We start from the raw sequence: 20,225 nt of genomic DNA on the forward strand, positions 1-20,225 counted from the left end.
GAGTCAGGCGCCCGAGCACCAGGGCTCACACCGACAGTTTGAAGTCCGATTGCAATTATGAGGGAACCGAAAATTGGACTTCGCTCGTAGCTGCTCCGGCTTCCTTGTCCTGCACCCCCGAGATGGATACTTTTTTTTTTGGGGGGGGGGGGGCGTAACCACCACCAAGTTGGGGTTTCTTGGCCCGGGTGCGGAGCAATCGCCTTCCGGCATCTCTTCCGCACCCGGCGTAGGATGGCCAGCAGGGGACAGAAGGTTAAGTTGGGTTAGGCCCATCTACCTTTCTCAACGCGGGCTTGGGACCGGCTATGGCGGTAGCCCCCTGGAAGGGTACGCCCTACATCTGTGGGGACGCAGAAGGGGCCGCCCCCCAGGGGGTGTTAGGCTCGGTTGTATCTGACCTAGGAGATACTAACTACTGGGTGCAACTCCCCTGAACCTCACTGAATCCTGTAAAAGGAGAAAACATCCTACCCTTATAGAAAAAACTATAAACCTGAGAACCGTCACAAAAGCCTAATCAACCATCCTCCTCCATGTGCCATATATCCGCACGAAGTTAGGATTATAATCTTATAACTTACATATTATAAGCATAAAACATATCATTAAAAAGAGAAATAAAAGAAAACTAGAAAAAGTAAGCTCATACATTGAAAACATGCACGTGAGTATACGCAAGCCCTTAATCCTAACCCTTTACTTAATTTAATCTAGATGATTAGCAAACTATTATTTGATTTCCCTCCTTACTAACTCACCCCTTCTCCCTCGTATTTTGAGGAGAGAAAGGGTCTGCTGTCCCGAGAAAGGGTCTGCTGTCCCGAAAGGGTCTGCTGTCCCGACCGAGATGGATACCTGGACTTGGTAACCGTAGGGTTTGCACGACCCATTGACTGACGAGCGACGTATGAGAGCCAGTGTCTAGCAACGCCCGAACTTCGATGGTGTCCCCCGATGGCGACTCCACCTTGACCCTCGCGGTGGCTAAGAGCGCAATCCCTCGGTTCGTTGCTGACGACGTGCATGAGGTGGCCGTGGTGAAATCTCCGTCCTCTGATGGTCGATACGAAGCCAACGCATGAGACACTGTCGAACCAGGGACAATCATCACCTCGTGCAGTAGCGTGTGATGACGCTTGCCGCATGCCAGACAACCTTGCTGCGACGCACTTTTTCTTTTTAACTTCGTTCTTGGGCCGGCACGTAAAGTACCCATCGGTTGGGGCGCCTTCCATCCATTTTCTAACAGTAGACATAGATCCTTCATATCAACTAGGGTTGAGCAACATATACTCACTAAGGTTGTGCTCCTCGTCCAATGCACCATACTCACTAGTCAAGTGGTGTGTAGCTCGTATGCAGCTGTTGCATTTTAAAACAAAAGATGTAGAAAGCTGACGAAACAGCCATGACCAGTTAAAACCTGAGTCAAATGGAAATCCAAAATACGGGGGCCTCCTGACTCGATCCAGAAATGCAGGTCAGGAATGAGACGACGGGTCCACTCGCCCGAAAGACAAGCATCCCACGAAGACTGCCAATCTCGTCTCACAAGAAGATCAACGGCGCGAGGAGCATCTACACCATCGGTTAAAGGGTCGATTTCGAAGCAAACAATATGGAAATGGATAAGGAATTCCCAAGAAATACGAAGGAGACAAACACGTTGGATTGAATGAAGTCGGGAAAGGATACAGGAGTAATTAACGGCTTCAAACCAGACAGGAGCACCGTATAGAATTATGGACTCCATGACGCGGTAATACACCGCGTAATACACCATATGGGTGAAACCACAACCATGTAAATTGGGAAGAAGGCAAGACAAACGCTTGGCAACAGCCAAGGCCTTAGTGCACACCCTGTCGATATGATGACGGTAGAGGCGACTTTTGCCAAAGAGGACACCGAGGTAACGGACAAAAGGAGACATGCGGAGAGAACTGGAACCGTGGATCAAGGATAAACCTTGAGGAATACGACGACCAGTGAGGAGTATTGCTTCGGTCTTATGGGTAGCCAACACTAAACCTTGAGAGGTGTACCAAGCGTCTAAAATGCGGAGGCATTCCTCAGCAAGGGAACGTAGACGAGAGAGAGATCGGGCGACTAGCACAAGGGCCATATCGTCGGCAAAACCGACGGTGATGGCGCCGCCGGGGAGAACAATGTCTAATACGCCATCCTAAGCGAGAATCCACAAAAGGGGACTAAAAACAGAACCTTGAGGAACGCCAGCAAATACTGGTACTTCGACCCAAGAGCCGTCAGAAAGGAATGTACCGACGCGGCGATCCGAAAGATAGCTAGAAAGAATGTGTATGAGAGACTGAGGAAAATCCCGCGACCCGACCACGCGAAGGATATTCTCCCATTTGAGGGTGTTGAAGGCGTTTTTTACGTCCAAGGTCACGAGAAGACAGTGACAATTGGAACTGCGGGCACGATCCCACTCCGAAGTGACAACACGCATCGCTTGCATGGTAGAACGACCCGAAAGAAAACCAAATTGGCGGGGAGAGAACCCACCGGAAACGCGCACCGCTTCAAGAAGACGTTCGCGAATGAAGTATTCGAAACCCTTGCTTAGGTGAGGCAACATGCAGAGGGGACGAAGGTCGCTGAACGAGGAATAGGGCTTACCGGCTTTAGGTATTAGAACCAAACGGCCACTCTTCCAAGCGGGTGGAAAGTAACCGTGGGAAAAACAAGAGTTGAAGAGCTTAGTAAGCCAGGCGAGGGCGGTTTTTCCAACTACACGCACAACCTCGCCTGTCATACCGTCAGGACCGGGAGCTTTCTTGGGACCAATACGGGCCAAGGAATAGGCTACAGTTAAGGGATCGAAAGGAACGTCGGAGCCATCTTTTTTTTTTTTGTGTTAGGAAGACAGAAATCCAGTAACGGACATCTGGGAAGATAGCCCAGATAGTGTGAGACTCTCGTTTCCGGCGCCCCTAGAAGAGGGACGGTTTCCACGACCTACTCACTAAAACTGTCTCCCGCCCCCACCACACGGATGGCGGCAACCTGCCAAAGTTCCCGTACCGGTTACGGCATAGTCCCCTTGATCTAGGCCATCGCTCGCTGTTGTGGAAGAAGACTATCCCCCCCACCCCTCGCATGCGTGTTCCATGCGTGGAGAATGGATGCTTCCAACCAAAGAGATTTGGCCCAAGAGGCAGCGTCGAGAACTAGGGGAGGCTCCCATGCGGATTGCACTGACCTCCAGCTGAACTCGCAAAACGCCCCCTCAGCACCGCCTCTCGGTGGGCGAAAACATACGGCAAGCCGCGACCTCTCCCCACCATTTCCCACCTAAATATCATTCTCATAATCTTATAATCTACTCGTTTCGTTTGCCTATCTCTTATGTTACTCGCCTATCACTCTCATTTCGTTTTCCGAAACCTCTCCCCCCCCGCCGCCGCACGCGTTGTTTCCTATTTGCTGTTTCCCTTCCCTACTTATTTATACTTATGTACTACGCTGTTTCCTGTATGCACCGAAATGTAAATACTGAGAAGTGTGAAATATGAAATATAAGTAGGTAAGTAAATAAATAAAATAAATAAATAACGTAAAGTATAAAACATAGAGGTGTTGTGGAGTTTTCATTTCATTTCTGCCCCTACGCATTTACCGCTGATATTCGCTCGCATCGCTTGTATTTCCGCTCCGCGCCTCGATTAATTCCATTCAACCTTCCCATAAAGTTTATCACTTCCCGCCCGTTCGCCATTGCTATTTGCTCCGCTCCGCGATCGCCTCGTATTTAAATTTCGTATGTCTCTTTTCTCCGCTTTGTTACCCACTTTTCCCCTTTTCCCGCGTTTCCTATTACGTCCCAGTCTTCTTCCACAACGCTACATGAGCCCATTGCTCTCGGTATTTATTTCTTTTCTCTCTTCAAGCACTTTCCCTTAGTTCCCGGTTCGTCCCCTTATGGTACTATGACCAGGCTGACGTCCGAATTCTTCGTTCCCGTACTTTCCGATTAAAAAGTCTGTCCGAACCTTCGGGTCGTTCAGTGTAGCGTTGCCCGCCATTGTTGCTGCTTTCATTTGTTGCCGCCGTTTAGGCGCCAACCGAAAGTTGCCAGCAACGTTCCATTTCCTTCCGGATCGGAACTTAAACCGCTCGCTACCAGAATTCCCTCCGTGCTCGTAATTCTCGCCTTGGTTTCGGATTTAACTCCTACACCTCTTCGAGCAATTTTCCTTGCTTTCTCTCGTCGACTCCGCTCAGTTCTCTAGTACCCCTGTAGTTATGCAACCGCCTTGGCACTCTAGATCCTCGCTTCGCCGTCGTTCGATCGCTCGGTAGTATTCTCCCTCTCGGATAAACGTCGGAGCCATCTGGGTTAATATAGACATTATGGGAAAGGGTAGGAAGTAAGACAATGACCGTAGAAGCGGGCGATTCGGATGAAACAACAGGAAGAGAGGAAGAAGCAAGGGTTAAGCAAGATGGGGAGAGAAGGGAAGGTAAAGGCAAAAGAGAAGTAGGAGCAGGACTAGGGGTACAAACGAATAGGGCCTGCATTGCTAAGCGAAACTCTTCGCGGTTCAGCGATACAGGAGGCTGTGCTCCGCGCAGCTTTCCCATCATAGTTTTGTAAGGACGACCCCATACATCGGTCTGAACTTCGCTTACCAGCTCCTGGAAACACTCGTTTTTACGACGACGCAGCAAGGATTTAAAGGTACGGCGGGCCAAAAGATAAACAGGAAGGGCAACCTCTGAAGCGAGGGCAGAGTCGGGAGAAAGAGTTTGACGATATAAATTGCGAGCATTACGCGTCTCGCGGTCTTGTTTTTTTTTTCCGAATTCTGGGATTCTGTGTATTTTATGATCGTTAGAAGCGATCACGCGGTCTTCCCGCAATTCCGCGGATGCTGCGATCTCGCGTTTTCGCGGTTTATCGCGATCTCGCGGATTCTCACGATCTGTGATTTCCACCAAATGAGGTTTTTCGAATTCTAGGATTTTGTGTATTTTGTGTTTCTACGATTAGATGCGATCACGCGGTCCCCGCAATCCTGCGGATGCCGCGATCTCGCGGTTTCTCGCGATCTCGCGGTTTCTCGCGATCTCGCGGTTTCTCGCGATCTCGCGGTTTCTCGCGATCTCGCGGTTTCTCGCGGTCTCTCGCATTCCCACGGTCTACCACGACCTCGCGGTTCTTTCGCAAATGAGGCTCTCTCGAAATTTGCGGACTTTGTGGATTCGGGATCTCATGGCTCGACGCGATCACGCGGTCTTCCTGCTACCTCGCGGATGCTACGACGTCGCGGTTTTCCGCGATCTTGCGGTTTTTTTTCCGCAATCTTGCGATCTTGCAGTTTTCTCGCGATCTGGCGACCCTTATGCGACTTGCACTTTCGAAGTCGTTCAAACTCCCGAGGGCGATTTCCATTCTGCAGCACCGAAAACGGTTATGAAAACGAAGCCTACAGCTTCCAGACCCCGTGAACCGGAATTAGAATCCGTACTAGACCTTACGGTTTGTGATTGAGGATTAGGACTGGAATCTGCGTTGACCGGATTTCGTGAGAGCGCGTCAGCGTTGACATTAACCCTTCCAAGTTTGTACATCACGGTATAATCATATTCATTTAATCTAATATGCCACCTCATTATTTTAGATGCAGGATTCTTAACACTGTGTAACCACACTAAAGATCTATGATCCGTAATCAACGTAAACTGCCGACCATACAAGTAAGGTCTAAAATGTTCGACACCAAACAGAATTGCCAATAATTCTTTCTCTATAGTTGAATAATTAACCTCTGCATCATTTAGAACCCTCGAAAATCTTTCCCAATTGGTCCTTGACTAAGAATGGCACCTACAGCAAAGTCAGAGGCGTCGGTAGTGACGAGGAACGGTTGCGGAAAGTTCGGAAATTGCAGCAAAGGCTCTGAGCAGATGATATCCCTCAGAGTTTCAAAGGAACTTTGTGCATCAGAAGACCAATGAAATGGAATGTCCTTTTTTAAAAGTCTTGTTAAAGGCTTGGCAATCTTTGCCATATTGGGAATAAATCGCCTATAGTACCCTACTAGTCCTAAAAATTGTTTAACGTTCTTCCTAGTCCTAGGTATAGGAAACTGTTTCACCGCTCGAACTTTCCCTGGATCCAGTTTTACACCCTCGCTAGAAATCTTATGCCCTAGATAAGCTATCTCCTTCTGTAGAAACCGACACTTTTCAGGTTGAAGAGTCAGCCCAGCGCTCTGTAATCGTGCTAAAAAGGTTTTCAACTTCCGCGCGTGCTCCTCGAGCGAGGCTGCATAAATTACGATATCGTCCATATACACTAAAAGCTCGATGCCTTGCAATCCGGATAACACAAGATCCATAACCGTTTGGAAGGTGGCTGGAGCATTTTTCAAGCCAAATGGCATCCTATTAAATTCATAATGGCCATAGGGAGTGGAAAAGGCCGTTTTCGATTTAGACGCGGGATCCATAGGGATCTGATGAAAGCTAGAAGCCAAATCCAACGTGCTAAAGTACCTAGCTCCTCCTAACTGATCTAGTATATCGGTGATATTCGGAAGGGGGTAGGCATCCGCTACAGTCTTTTCATTTAGTTTTCGATAATCAATGACCATCCTCCAGCGCGGTTTGCCGGAGGAATCGGGTTTTTTAGGGACGATCCACAAAGGTGAATTATAAGGGGATGCAGATGGCTGAATAATTCCATCCTTAAGAAGAGAATTTACCTGAGTATTTATTTCATCCTTATGAACCAGTGGGAATCTATATTGTTTTGTATTTATAGGATTGTCTGCTGTAATAATGGCGTGATGAGGGACATTGGCCATTTTCAGCTTATCCGACGGAAGATGAAATTGGTACGGGAACTTGTTAATAATTTCTAAAATACTGGTTTTTTCCTCCTCCTGGAGATGACTGAAATTTAAATATTTGAGTAATTTACTGGATCGTTGAGCCTCATCTGCCGATTTATCCGCCGTGGGATTTGCCGTTCTTGAAGAGCGAAGTGCGGGAGGTTTGGAAATAAATTCCTCTAACTCAATTAGGGGTACAGTAAGTGTAATAAAATCACTTGTAGTGTTAATAACGAACAATTTAACGAAACCATTTTGTTGACTTGCCAGGACTTCCCCCAAGAATACACCAGGACCAGCATCAATCTTCCTGACGTAACCTGACGTATTGCTACCCCTCGTTGGGACCGAAATTAACACCTTGTTTCGCGGAGGCAAATCAAACGAAGAAAAGACAGGAGCACACGGACTCTCCCCGCCTAACTCCACAAGACATGGAAAATTTTCCCTAAATCGGAGGGTAGCTCATTGTCCCTCCAGAAAAGATACTCCTAATATTCCAGCCTCACTAATCGGAAAGTCATCATTAACTACTTGGAAATGGACTGGAATGTTGTATAAAAGAACGAGGATTTCACCTGAAGTTTGAACCGTTCCCGAGCCAATACCGGTAAGATGATAAATCCTATCCACGTTAACGGGTAAGCCAAATTTCAATTCATTTTGTTTAATCAAATTTAATTGAGACCCTGTATCCACTAGGAACCTAGCTGATCCATCCCGAAAGTGTTCATGCACTAGCGAAATTACTGGAGACTGCGTTTTACGACCTAAATCGGTTTCGCGGTAGACGCGGTGGATCCGGCGCGGGAAATCAGGGGTTCCCTCGGTATCGTGCCCGTTACAGAGGCCCCTTCCGAGTTTAAAGAAATTTTCCGGTTTTCGAGAGTCGAAGAACCTGCAGACGGTGGATTTTCCTTTAATGTGCGATAAGTGTTCTTTCTATAACATGATTGCTCACTATGGCCCGTCTTAACACACTTCCTACATCTAAATATCGTATCGTGATTCGAATTTACAAAACGACGGCCCCCTCGCGACCAACAATCTGCCCTAATATGACTGGTCCTACCGCAATTGAAACATTTACATTCGCGCGTCTCCGTGGCGACTAAGACTTTTGAATTGTCTCCAAAAACATTAAGATTCCTGATGACTTAGAAAAATCTAACTGTTCTTCCACTTGCGAAGCTAACTGTGGGATGGTGTGGAAAATAATAATAGTTCTTTTATACATTTAATAACACACACATGTATATATATATATTTCACATTAGTTCGGAGATACAAAAGATACGCGTTACTCTGCTGCTTGAACGGAAGTGATCTATCGATCGCTAATGGTAGTCTATTAACAATAAAGTCAGAAGATGGTGCTTCCTTCTTCAAGCGGGAAGAGCAAACTCCTTCACTAACCTTATAGCTACTTTTAATTCCTTCACTCCATCCTTGGAGATGCTATTCGCGATAACATTATTCCTTAGTCCCCTCAAAAACCCGGTTACCGCGCTCTTCATCAGTAATTTCCTAACCCCTCCAAGCTCTTCCGAACTTAACTCTTCTTTCGCTGCCTGCTCCCCGCGATCTAAAATATCACTAACCCGGAATCCGAACTCCTCAATCGTTTCATGTTCGCGGCGATATACTGCTTTTAATTCGTTATGTATATTATTTACATCAAAGCTTTGAGCAAACGCGGATTTTATTAATGAAATTAATTCTTCGACGGTCCTTAAAATCTTGTCCCCCACTACACTCCTATAAACCCGGTGTTCCATACGATTGCGAATTATCTCTAATAAAAGGGACTTGTCCTCCGTTTTAACTAATGTATCAGCGCGCCTACATTGTGCAATAAAATCATTGACTCGGGATGGTTTCCCATCGAAATGAGGGATAAAACTTTTTACGATATTGTATTCCATCCGAGAAATGGGTCTTTGAAATTCAGGTGTAACCGAGTCCTTAACAACATTATTAGAGGAAGGTTGCAATAAACCTACATCTGAATTAACTACTTGATACCCGTCAGTTTGGGAAGAAATATTCGATAACCTAGAAGGAGGTGGCCCGGGTGGAGTCATGAAGACATTATTAACAGTACTATTTGCAGGGATCGTCGCACCGTCCGAGGCATCCCAACCCTGAATCGCAGGATGAACAGGAATTAAAGATGATTCGTGTACCCGCGTCTCAACGCTTCCGAACGAAGTAGAAGATTCAATACTAGGTGTCTCAGCTACAACGTCCTCCACTAGAACGACACTACTACCACGCAGTCTATTTCTACGACTTCTTTTGGTTCTTACTAATTTCTTTAGGAACGGCGGCAGTTTAAAGGTCTAGCAATTACAACTATGCCCAAAACTTTCGAATCTGATTGCTTACAATCTAAACTTACAGTTTGTTGTCTCAACTGAATAATATTCTGCCCAAAATCGCACGGAGTTCTTTAAGTAGTTCTTGTTTCCACAGATGTACTGCTCCGTCGGTGATTCGTTGAACAGGGATGACCTCAGTTTATGGGACGGTCCACAGGTACTCCGACTCGATGGTCCCCAGCGCAGCAACAGGTACTCCGGTCAGGTCCGACTGCAATCCGCTGCTTTCAGGTGGCCTTGGCTCCGTGGAAAGTCCTCTCAGTGGCCCAATAACGATGTGGACAATGTGCGTGTGATTCCGGTGGATGGCTTGCGCGGCAGCCGAAATCACCTATCTCTGGTATTCACCCTTCGCTCTTGGAAAACCGCGCCAAAACCCAAGAGAGAGAAGTTGCACTTCCTTGATTTATGTCCACTTATATTACACAAAGTTCAATAAAATAGTTTATAAAGTGTTTAGTCAATTTATTTAAAATACACCCGCGAGCCGGTTAAGTTATTTAAATATACGATGAATCTGACACAATCACTTTCTAACTAACACCCTTTAAAGTTTATTCCTTCTACTGAACTGTCCCTTTTAAACTATCCCTTTTTTTTTAAAACAATCCCACTTTTTTAGGATGTGGGTAAGTTAACCCGTGGAGCGCTGAGGCGCTCTGCTCGTGGTGTGTTGAAATAACTCGAACAGATTTGAGATGGAAAAAAAACTAATTGTTTCGGACGCTGGTTAAAGCGGAATTGGATTGGTGCACTTGGACGCAAATGATGCAATCCGATTGTAACGTTCACAAAAACTTAAGTTTATTGGACAAAGCAACAGACAACAAAAAAAGAACGATGAAATAACTTATACGCGGATTATTAAAAGAAACTTTAACGGCGAGATTAGCGGTTTTCGGGTGTTGATATAAATAGTTAATGCGACAGGTAATACGGTAATAAGGATAAGGACACGGTCGGCTGGGCCGTATTTATATTGTTAGAGGTTCGGCAAGGGGGGGGGAACGGGTACGGACGTTCGAATACGAGCAATTTTGAAAAGGTAACCGGCTATTTCTTAGATTCTAAACACTAATAAGTTCAACTATTTATTCGGATAATTGGCAAATTACTTTTTACAAGAGCGAACTAGAGCGTATGAAATACAAAATTAGTCTTTTCGTTCTGCGCTTGGCGGAGGAGATCTTCGGGTGATGCGGATCGATGCCCCTTCCTCGCTGGATCCTGGATCCTCCCTCAGGAACATCCCTCGTCCAATGGTGGAGGAGTCCACCCCCGTCCGATGTGGGCCCCTTCTCCCGGCTGTGGTCCTTCCTCAGCCGCGTAAAACTGAAACGGGTGAACTAAACCTAAAAAATGAGGGTCCGAACACGCATATACGGAAAATAAAAAAATGAATATTTCGGCACTTTGAGGACGTAGTATGATTCCTGAGGCATTTAGAAACAAATTTCTATTAGGGTTTGATGCGCTTTGATGCTTAATAAAGCCAGAAAATCAATTTTTGTCGAATTCGGTCCAAAACGGTACAGGTGGCGCCATCTAGCGGCGAGCGGCGGAACTACGAAAAACTAAAATTTCGATTTTCTCCGAAATAAGGCAATTTTACGTATTTCTGAGGGTCACAAATTGTTCTGTGACCTCTCTAGAACCTATGCATTACCACAAGAACCTCCTCAGAGCGCTAAAAAAGAAAATAAAAAAATAGGGCAAAACATGGACTAAAAAATTGGCGTCCATCTAGCGGTAAAAGTTGGAACTACAAAAATATAAAAGTGCGATTTTCTCGAAAATTAGCGAACGTGGAGTACTTCTGAGGCTCAGAAAGTATTATGTGATCGCATTAGAAGCAAAATAATGCAATAAAAGCTTCCTAAAGGCTTTATTAAAGAAAATAAAGAAAATGTCATTTTATGGGCAAAATTTGTGGTGCCATCTAGCGGCGAAACTGCGAACTAAATTGAAAAACCGTATGTCCGAACACGCGTTAAGGGGTCAAATAAAAAATGATTTTCTGGGCTTAATAGGCAAAAAAATGCATAACTTATTCAACAAAAATTGCTTTAAAAGGTCTAAAGAAGCATACTACGTCGTCAAAGTTGCGAAATATTACTTTTTATATTTTTCCTTAACGGGTATACGAGCATACGTATGTTCAGTTTAGTTCGCAGTTTCGCCGGTAGATGGCACCACAAATTTTGTCCATAAAATGACATTTTTTTAATTTTCTTTAATAAAGCCTTTAGGAAGCTTTTATTGCATTATTTTGCTTCTAATGCGGTCACATAATACTTTCTGAGCCTCAGAAGTACTCAACGTACGCTAATTTTCGAGAAAATCGCATTTTTATATTTTTGTAGTTCCAACTTTAACCGCTAGATGGACGCCAATTTTTTAGTCCATGTTTTGCCCTATTTTTTTATTTTCTTTTTTAGCGCTCTGAGGAGGTTCTTGTGGTAATGCATAGGTTCTAGAGAGGTCACAGAACAATTTGTGACCCTTAGAAATATGTAAAATTGCCTTATTTCGGAGAAAATCGAAATTTTAGTTTTTCGTAGTTCCGCCGCTCGCCGCTAGATGGCGCCACCTGTACCGTTTTGGACCGAATTCGACAAAAATTGATTTTCTGGCTTTATTAAGCATCAAAGCGCATCAAACCCTAATAGAAATTTGTTTCTAAATGCCTCAGGAATCATACTACGTCCTCAAAGTGCCGAAATATTGCGCTTTGCATGCGCAGTAGAATTGACATAGGCGGCTCAATGTACGTATCGCAATGCTGACACAAAATAATTAATTACTCATTACCCGAACATTATTTATTAACTTTTATGATCGAACCATGTAAATAATGCATTGCTGACCATTCTTTAATCATAAAAGTTCATTGAGTGTGCTCAGAAACTGAGTAATTAATGATTTTGCATACTCATTATCGTATATATTCCTCCTACGCGCCGCCCGCACATGCTACGGAGGAATAATTACCGAAAAACCATATCCCCGTAGACTTTAATGCAAAATTGAATTTGCTCGCACTTATGTACTTGACTTTTCAACTTTTTGTCCATGTTTTTCTCTTGCACCACTCAACCAATTCAACCGGATGACACGGTTGACTATATTTGCTTTAGCGTGAAATTTACTCGCTCGCTCAAGATTGTTAAGTTAGGTGCGGAGCGCCTCAATCAAACAGACCTAGTTTTAATAATTCATGTTTGTCTTAATTTCATTCCGACATTTCAGGCTTTTATTTTAATAATTCATGTTTGTCTTAATTTCATTCAGACATTTCAGGCTTTTATTTTAATAATTCATGTTTGTTTTAATTTCATTCAGATGTGTCAAATTTTTATTTTAATTAGGTAATGAAATGTTTCATATGTGTCTTAATTACATTTTTATGTTACAGGTTTTAATTTTAAGTAATTGAATATTTTCCAAGTATATTGTAATTTTATTTACGTATTTTTATAGAGTCAACTCGTGTTTTATTTCACTTTTATTTCGAAAATGTTAATATAAATTTATATGTTAGCATGAATTGTGCATGCCTAAACATTATAATGTTACTAATGTTGCATTTGCTTTTCTGTTTCCTCTTTTTATTATTACATCTAATTATTCTATAGGTAACGAAGAGGTCATCGTTGAAGACTTCCTTCGCGGGATTTCATAAACTAATGCGCTAATTTTAAGTAATTTTAAGTTGCATGTATTGTAATATATTGTAGTATGAATGAGTGAATGTGTGGGTGGGGAGTTAGGGTGGGTCATTCTCGTAGCCACCTCCACGTGGTGTGACCTGGTAATCGACATCGTTCTCTAAACTGAGATATTTAGAAAACGATGTCGGGCTAAGAGCTACGATAATTTAAGTTATAAATTTATTTATTTTCAAACATTTCCTTTTGCGATCTTTTTTATTAAAACAGAATTCATACTTCATTAAGAAGTTCAAGTTCATACTTTACGAACCAAAGCTTGTTTAAAGTATTTGAGAAAATTTTATTGCTTATCGATTTCGAATTAATGCATTTCATGGTCATTTTCACCAGGCTAATCAAATTGCATTCTTGTGTACAAGGAAAAAGAAATTATTTGAATACCATGTATGAAATGAAACGTCATCGACTTATCGATATAAGTCGAAATCGCAAAGTTGACGCAACGTACAGAACGGTGAGCGTATTACATGACGTGTTTGTTTCCAAACTGTCAACACAAAAATACGTACAGAATACGATTCTATACGATTAAAGTGAAATTTTTTAATTGAATAATTTATAAACTAATTGAGTGAATTCACGTACTTAGATACCAGTAAATATGGTTTACATATCAGAAGGTAAGTATCTTAACCTTCAATACGTTCATCATATTTGTATGATTTAACTTTAGTTAACTTTGTTTAAGTAATTGACTTTAATTGAATGATAAACTTGTTGCTCATGTAAAATAATGGTTAATTTATTACATTTTAGATGGAAAAGTTTTGGACACAACTCCGTTACATTTGAAAGTATTTAGATTCTTCAGTGGAATAGTTTTCATGGTTATTATGTTGTAAGTAATCAGAGTTTGTTTATTACTTTGTGAAGGATGCAAAAATGTTTTAACAAATTTAATAGTTTCAGAACATTGATTGATCCGGATATGAATAAACATGGAAGTGAATATACGAGAGATTATAGACCTGGCTCTGGGTAAGATTTACTAATCTAGTTTGATTAAAGTATATAGATTTAATAATAGATACAAACATGAATTAAATTTTTCATAATTTTATATAAATATTTTTAAATGTAGGCCACCACGTCCACCAACACGCAGAATAGGAAGGCCTAACACTGGAGATACTGTGAGCGTTCCATTCGGATGTAGAAGTTGTGCCAGATAAGATAAAATTCGAGTAACGTAAAAATGGGTTTAATATTATAATATTTTTATATATGTACTATGATATTATAGTTAGTAATATATCAAAATCATATTAATGAATAATTGCATTATAAAGAAACATGAAAATTACATAGTAAATAATCAGACATTTATGTTAAATAAATTTATTAAATGTATTGCACTAACTTAATGTTAAAAATGTTACAAATCATTATAAATATATTACACATTATATACTGACTGTGGGCAAAAGTGATTTTGCTATAAGAAATGAATCTGTATTTACATAATGAATTGACAAAAAATAATTAACTTGATGTAATAATTTTCATATATTTTCAGCATTGTAGGTATTATAGCTCCAATTTGATTATAGCACGAATGAATATCTAGCATTTTAACATTAAATATCGCAAATTTTTAATTATTTGATCTTTGTAATTAATCCAGCTGCAATAGTCGTTCCTTCTACGCGTAACGTTATTCTACCCAATTGTTTAATATCTTTGTATAATTCCATACAAACAGGATTTTGTGTTGTAATTTCAATAATAGCACTCGAATTTTTTGGTAAACAACGTGGTTTCTTTTTTATCGTCTCACCAGTAGTTCTATGAATTTGAGATATTAATTTCGTAATTACAGCAGGTTGTACTAAAGATTGCTGGTGCATTACTACGGGAAGACCTCTCAAAATTGGTATTTTAACTGCAAATACAACTACATGCGCTTCGAAACATGTAGTTACAGGAACTGGATTTTGTGGATTACAAATGATATCACCGACTCCAACATTTTGTTGTTCAATTCCAGATATCGTTAAAGAAACATAATCTCCGGCAAATGCGTTTGTTGTAGATATTTCATCCACGTGTAAACCTGAAGTTTAGTTATATAATTTACACTTGAATATTTAACTACGTTTAAGAGGCAAGTAAACTTTAATATGTTGACATACCTTTTACTACAGCAACCTCATTCCTTGGTAATACCAAGACTTTGTCACCCAAAGATACCATACCTGTCTCTACATGTCCAGAAACACAAAATCCAGATCCTGTACCTTTAAATATATCATTAACTGAAAAACGGAAAGGTTTATTTATTGGGCGCTCAGGACATTTAAAATTGTCGATAACATCGACTAGAGTAGGTCCCGTATACCTGCATGATAAAAAGAACACTAATTAATATATTATTCTACTTATTTAAACATTTTTTAATTTTTACACTATTGTTATACCAATTAGATAAAGGTTCTTTCGGTTTCGTTACTATATTTTCACCAGATAACCCACTGCAAGGAACAAAAGTGACATTATCTTTGAATCCAGCTTGTTTTAGGAATACACTCATTTTATCCACTATTTCATTAAATCTTTCTTTTGACCAATCCACAGTATCTAATTTATTTACTACCACTGCTAATTGTAAAACACCTAAAAGACAATACATTTAAGTATAAATAAATGTATTTAAGTATAAATGTATTACATGAACATGATGCATAACCACTTTTAATACCTAATGAACGTAATAACAGGGCATGTTCTCTAGTTTGACCTCCACTATCAAAACCAGTTTCAAATTCTCCTCTAGTTGCATCTACTACTAACAAAGCAACATCTGCTTGAGTAGCACCAGTAATCATATTAGGGATAAAGTCTTTGTGCCCAGGTGCATCTAATAAAGTGATAGATTTTGTTTCTGTTTCAAATTTCGAATGACCAATATCCATAGTTATTCCACGTTCCCTATGAAATAAGTTCAAAAATAGAAATTCATGAAAAAAGATTTTTTATATTAAAGCAATTAATTACCGTTCTTCTCCTGTTTCATCTAAAACCCATGCATAAGCAAATGACTGTTTTCCTATCTTTTTACTTTCTTGCTGATATTTGTGAATTAATCTTGATGGAACTTGTCCTAAATCACACAAAAGTCGACCTAACAAAGTACTTTTACCAGCATCCACATGGCCAACTACAACTAGATGTATCTGTTCTTTGCAATCTCCTCTTTTATCTTTATATATTTTTAAAACATCACGTTTTTCTTCATTGAGCTTTGTTTTAGAATCTAAATCAGGCGTTTCACGTCCTGGTGCTGGAGATTGGCATCGTGGACTGTTTGAACTTGAAGAAACAGTCTTTTTGTCCTTTGGCATAGTACGTTCTTTTCTCTTTACTTCTGGGCTACTATGGTCAGAATATGGACTTCGAGAACGTGGACTTTCGACACGACAATTCAGCATATCTGTATTTTCTATTCCGCTTAGATCAAAACCTTGTACAGCAGGTCGTTTTCCAGCAGGTATAATTTTCACATTGGTTGGTGTTGTAACTTGAAAGGTAGATTTGGACGACAATTTGCTACCTATTATAAAATTGTTTGTAAACTATTGTTATCATGGTGTTAAATACAAAAATAAAAAAAAATATATAAAAGCTTTGATATAAAAACATATTATTATTGGGTATATTAAAATTACATTTATAATCAAAAAGATTCATGATTTTGCTTAAAAATTTTAACAATAATATTCACATAAAAATAAATATTGTACATATTGAATGTATTTATATAATTACATTTAATATTAAGTCATTTTTTAGTAGACCAGTAACTATTAGCATTTTAATTATCTCTTTACACAATGATAATTTCTAGAACAATTTTAATTATCTGGATGTAATAGCACTTACATTGAAAGAAAGAAGAAGAAACACTTCTTCAATTTTGACAATATAAATTTTGGTGATGGATGAGAATTTACATTTGTATAAGGTAATCAAACTAATGAAAGCACTATCATTTTTTAAATACCGATTGACTAATCTGGTAAGTCATAACAAATACTATTTGTTAACTTCACAAGTTTAAATGAGAAGATAAACATGATAAGATTACTATCAGTATCATATATAAGATAAACATAATAAAATTCAACAAACTTCATTTACTTTGAGTGCTAACGGGGCACCCTATAGTCATAAAAAAATTAATAACTAACACATAAAATGATATTGTAACATCTGTGATAAAATATTATCATATTAGTTCACGGCACTTTAATAAAGGAAAAGTGTTAACAATTATTAATCAATAATTAGAAGGTACTTGCACTTTTCACTTTCATAGATATCATCCATATTGTATTACTGTTTCTGTGAAACATATTGTGTTTAACTGGAAAAATCAGATGTAAAAGAAGAATTTATTTGTTGATCTAATTAGTAAGTTTTTGAAATAATTGAATAGCAAATAATTACTAGTCTATTTTTTATATATTAAAATACCCAAAAGTTTAGGGCTTTAAACACAAATAATATTTGCGAAATGAAAAACAAATATCCTACTAAATATAATTTGAAATTAACTTTTCGATTTATATTTATTAGGACGTTTTTTCATTATATGTCCTGCATGTTTTAAATTTCTCTTCTCAAACACCAAATACTTTTTCAATCTTTCCATATATTCATAATTTTATATAAAATAATTCGAAGTTATATTTATAAAAATTATATTTAAGTATCATAACATTTTGTATCGCAAAAAATTTGTACCTAATTTAATCTATTACTTCAACAAGCTTCGTCAAGTACAATTATATGGAACTGAGAAATCAAATCTTTTTATAGTTTGACATTGTTGTGATTGAGATTTAAGAATTGGTCTTTTTACTTTCCATGCTCGACATAATGTTCTGCCAAATAAAGATACATTTTTTTTTGTGTATGGAAGTTGAACATATTTTAAACTACTCAAATTTAGTGTCGTGGGGAGCACTGCATACGGAATATCAATATTTTGGTTAAAAGTCTGGAAACTTGAATTAGGAATGACATTATTAACATTTTTTAATTCTTTTGGTTTTTTATCAGAACACTTATTTGTAACTAAAGATGAAGCTTCTTTCAAAGCAGAACTCAAATCTATTATCCATGGATCTGGTGATGGTGTTCGAGTACCACTCACATTTAATGTTGAACTTCCTTCTGATTCCATATTTTGTGACTTATTCTTAATGTTATGATCACTATAATCTCTTGAAAGAGCAAGTACACTAGATATACGTTTTTCAAGTGAATCCATAGAATCATCTTTTTCTTGATCATTCATTGATTCTATATTTACATCTTTTTTGTTGTCAAATAAATTTAAATGTACATTTCCTAAGTCATTAGACTTATCATTTTTAAATGACAATTTTGGTATCACAAAATTTGTACTACATGAAGATGTTTGTCCATTTAAATTTGTACTACCAAATAAACTAGTAGATTTTTGCAAATGATGAGCCGTTAAATCAGCTAAGGATTTAAATGATACAGTGTCCAAATTATTTTTACAGTGCTCTTTTGCAGAATTTGGTATTACCGAATCATTATGATTAAGCATAAGTCCAGGTAAAGAAGGAAATGTTATGGGAGGACTGCTAATAGTTAAAGTTTTTAAACTTTCTATGTTATGTGTAAAGCATGTATTCATATTGGAATTTTCAATGTTATTGTGTTTGTTAAATGAAAATTTGGGTATAACGAATGAACTAGGTTGTGATTTAATAGATGTAGCATCTTACCTTACCGATGGATTAAAGAACAGCACATGAAACAAAAAAAATCACAGGTCAAGAAATAATCATCAATAAAAAATATAAAATATAATGTAATATTAACTTATTTATTATTTAAAAGAACTGTTTATTATATCTATAAATTACATACCTGAATGAAGATCTAAATTATCCTTGCGGCTTGCAGATGATTCTGAAAATTCAATTACTGTTAATTTTATAAAATTAAATAATAAAAGCCTATTTCTATACATACCAGTAACATTTTTTGGGGGTGATTCCTTTAAAACTAAATCAAGTGCTACTTCTGCATTGAAATTTGATTGAATAATTTTCTTCTTTACTTCAGATTCAGGTACTGTATCTCCTATAATATTCTTAATTGATTCCATGCATGACATAAGTTTAGCCCTTTCCATTTCTGTAAGCACTGTTTCTTCCTCTTTACAAGTTGATAAAAGTTCTTTATTATCTTCATTATCTTCTAGTATGTCTGGCTCCGTAATAAAGGATGCAAAATTTTGTTGCTTACTCCGATCAAACAAAAACTGTTCCGCTATAATTGAAATTATTGAAACAATTATATAAAGGAACGAAAGTCAAATTATTTAAAATATCCAATAACTCTAGTTGTGTAGTAATATGAAAAAGTAGAAAGCCATAGAGGTGTAAGTTAAATTTTATAAGTATAGGTTAAAATCTTTAAGTATTGACTTGCATATACAGATTCAATTGACATATGACTGCTCATTGAAAAAAAAATATAACAGTGGCCATAGATCTACTTTTATGTCAATAGATAGCAGAAATAAAAGAACACACAAATAAAACAGATGTTTATTTAATTTAATCAAACTTGATTTTTCAAAACAAGGATCAAAAAACTTATACCACAATGACATTTACCCCTTCATATAAATCTATTGCATAAAACGTACCACTAGGAGATACACAGTAGTCATCTTCCACAGAATGTCCATAGACATCGTCGTAATTTTCATACTCTTTAAATAACAAATATGTTATCTTAAAAAATTGCAAGTACTAAGAAAAGCGCTAAAAATTTATTTATACCTTCTGAATAATTCATACACCGAACATCACGATGACGAGACATTTTTTAAACTCCTGTAAAATCTTGTAATACAAGTAAATAAGTAAAAAGATAGCCTCCTTTTCGAACTGTTATTTACAACGTTTACAACCTCCCATAATACGCACAAAATAGCTGAAACCAAGTTCTGATATATATTGGCAACTTCATCCAAGATCAGAGTTGTCCAAGTAACACATATTGTGTTATATATTCGAACTTCACTTTTGATTGGTTGATTTTTATTACTATCTCCCTATATCATGAAATAAATCAAATAAAATTTCAATTTTGTCATATTGAAAATATAAGTAAATATATTTATACACGTAATACGAAATATACATACATATTTTTTACTGTTAGTAATTATATATGTTGTATTTTGCAATATTTAGTAA

General features: G+C 38.6%; 3 protein-coding genes across 38 annotated transcripts in view; 2 read left to right on the forward strand and 1 right to left on the reverse strand.

Moving 5' to 3' along the window:
* Nucleotides 1-9,702, forward strand: part of LOC100875383 (uncharacterized) — a 47,823-nt gene extending 38,121 nt beyond the window's left edge. For 21 of the 33 annotated variants that reach the window (XM_076529821.1, XM_076529808.1, XM_076529810.1 and 18 more), the window contains 3 exons: nt 6,797-7,065; nt 7,137-7,476; nt 7,569-9,702. The gene's annotated coding sequence lies outside the window, so the exon portion shown is untranslated. The remainder of the gene's footprint in view (nt 1-6,796; nt 7,066-7,136; nt 7,477-7,568) is intronic. The other 12 variants (XM_076529799.1, XM_076529818.1, XM_076529814.1 and 9 more) reach the window with 11 other exon arrangements.
* Nucleotides 9,703-13,388: 3,686 nt separating this feature from the next.
* Nucleotides 13,389-14,337, forward strand: LOC100875606 (selenoprotein K). The gene is made up of 4 exons (XM_012288633.2): nt 13,389-13,598; nt 13,735-13,816; nt 13,882-13,956; nt 14,060-14,337. The coding sequence occupies exons 1-4, from the start codon at nt 13,580-13,582 to the stop codon at nt 14,148-14,150; spliced, it is 267 nt and encodes an 88-aa protein (XP_012144023.1). The 5' UTR covers nt 13,389-13,579; the 3' UTR covers nt 14,151-14,337.
* Nucleotides 14,338-14,460: 123 nt separating this feature from the next.
* HBS1 (translation elongation factor EF-1alpha (GTPase) HBS1) lies at nt 14,461-20,080 on the reverse strand. 4 transcript variants are annotated; one of them, XM_076529990.1, is made up of 10 exons: nt 19,806-20,080; nt 19,670-19,735; nt 18,988-19,287; nt 18,883-18,924; nt 18,657-18,732; nt 15,973-16,530; nt 15,677-15,906; nt 15,396-15,591; nt 15,111-15,316; nt 14,461-15,031 (listed from the first exon to the last, which is right to left on the reverse strand). In XM_076529990.1, the coding sequence occupies exons 1-10, from the start codon at nt 19,846-19,848 to the stop codon at nt 14,577-14,579; spliced, it is 2,172 nt and encodes a 723-aa protein (XP_076386105.1). In that variant the 5' UTR covers nt 19,849-20,080; the 3' UTR covers nt 14,461-14,576. The 4 variants fall into 4 exon arrangements, with proteins under 4 accessions (XP_076386105.1, XP_012144025.1, XP_012144024.1 ...); XM_012288635.2 differs by lacking the exon at nt 18,657-18,732 and having other exon boundaries at nt 15,973-16,528; XM_012288634.2 differs by lacking the exon at nt 18,657-18,732 and having other exon boundaries at nt 15,973-16,528; nt 18,883-18,939.
* Between the last annotated feature and the right edge of the window lie 145 nt (nt 20,081-20,225).

This window comes from Megachile rotundata, chromosome 3 (assembly GCF_050947335.1).
Source record: "Megachile rotundata isolate GNS110a chromosome 3, iyMegRotu1, whole genome shotgun sequence".
NCBI classification, from domain to species: domain Eukaryota; kingdom Metazoa; phylum Arthropoda; class Insecta; order Hymenoptera; family Megachilidae; genus Megachile; species Megachile rotundata.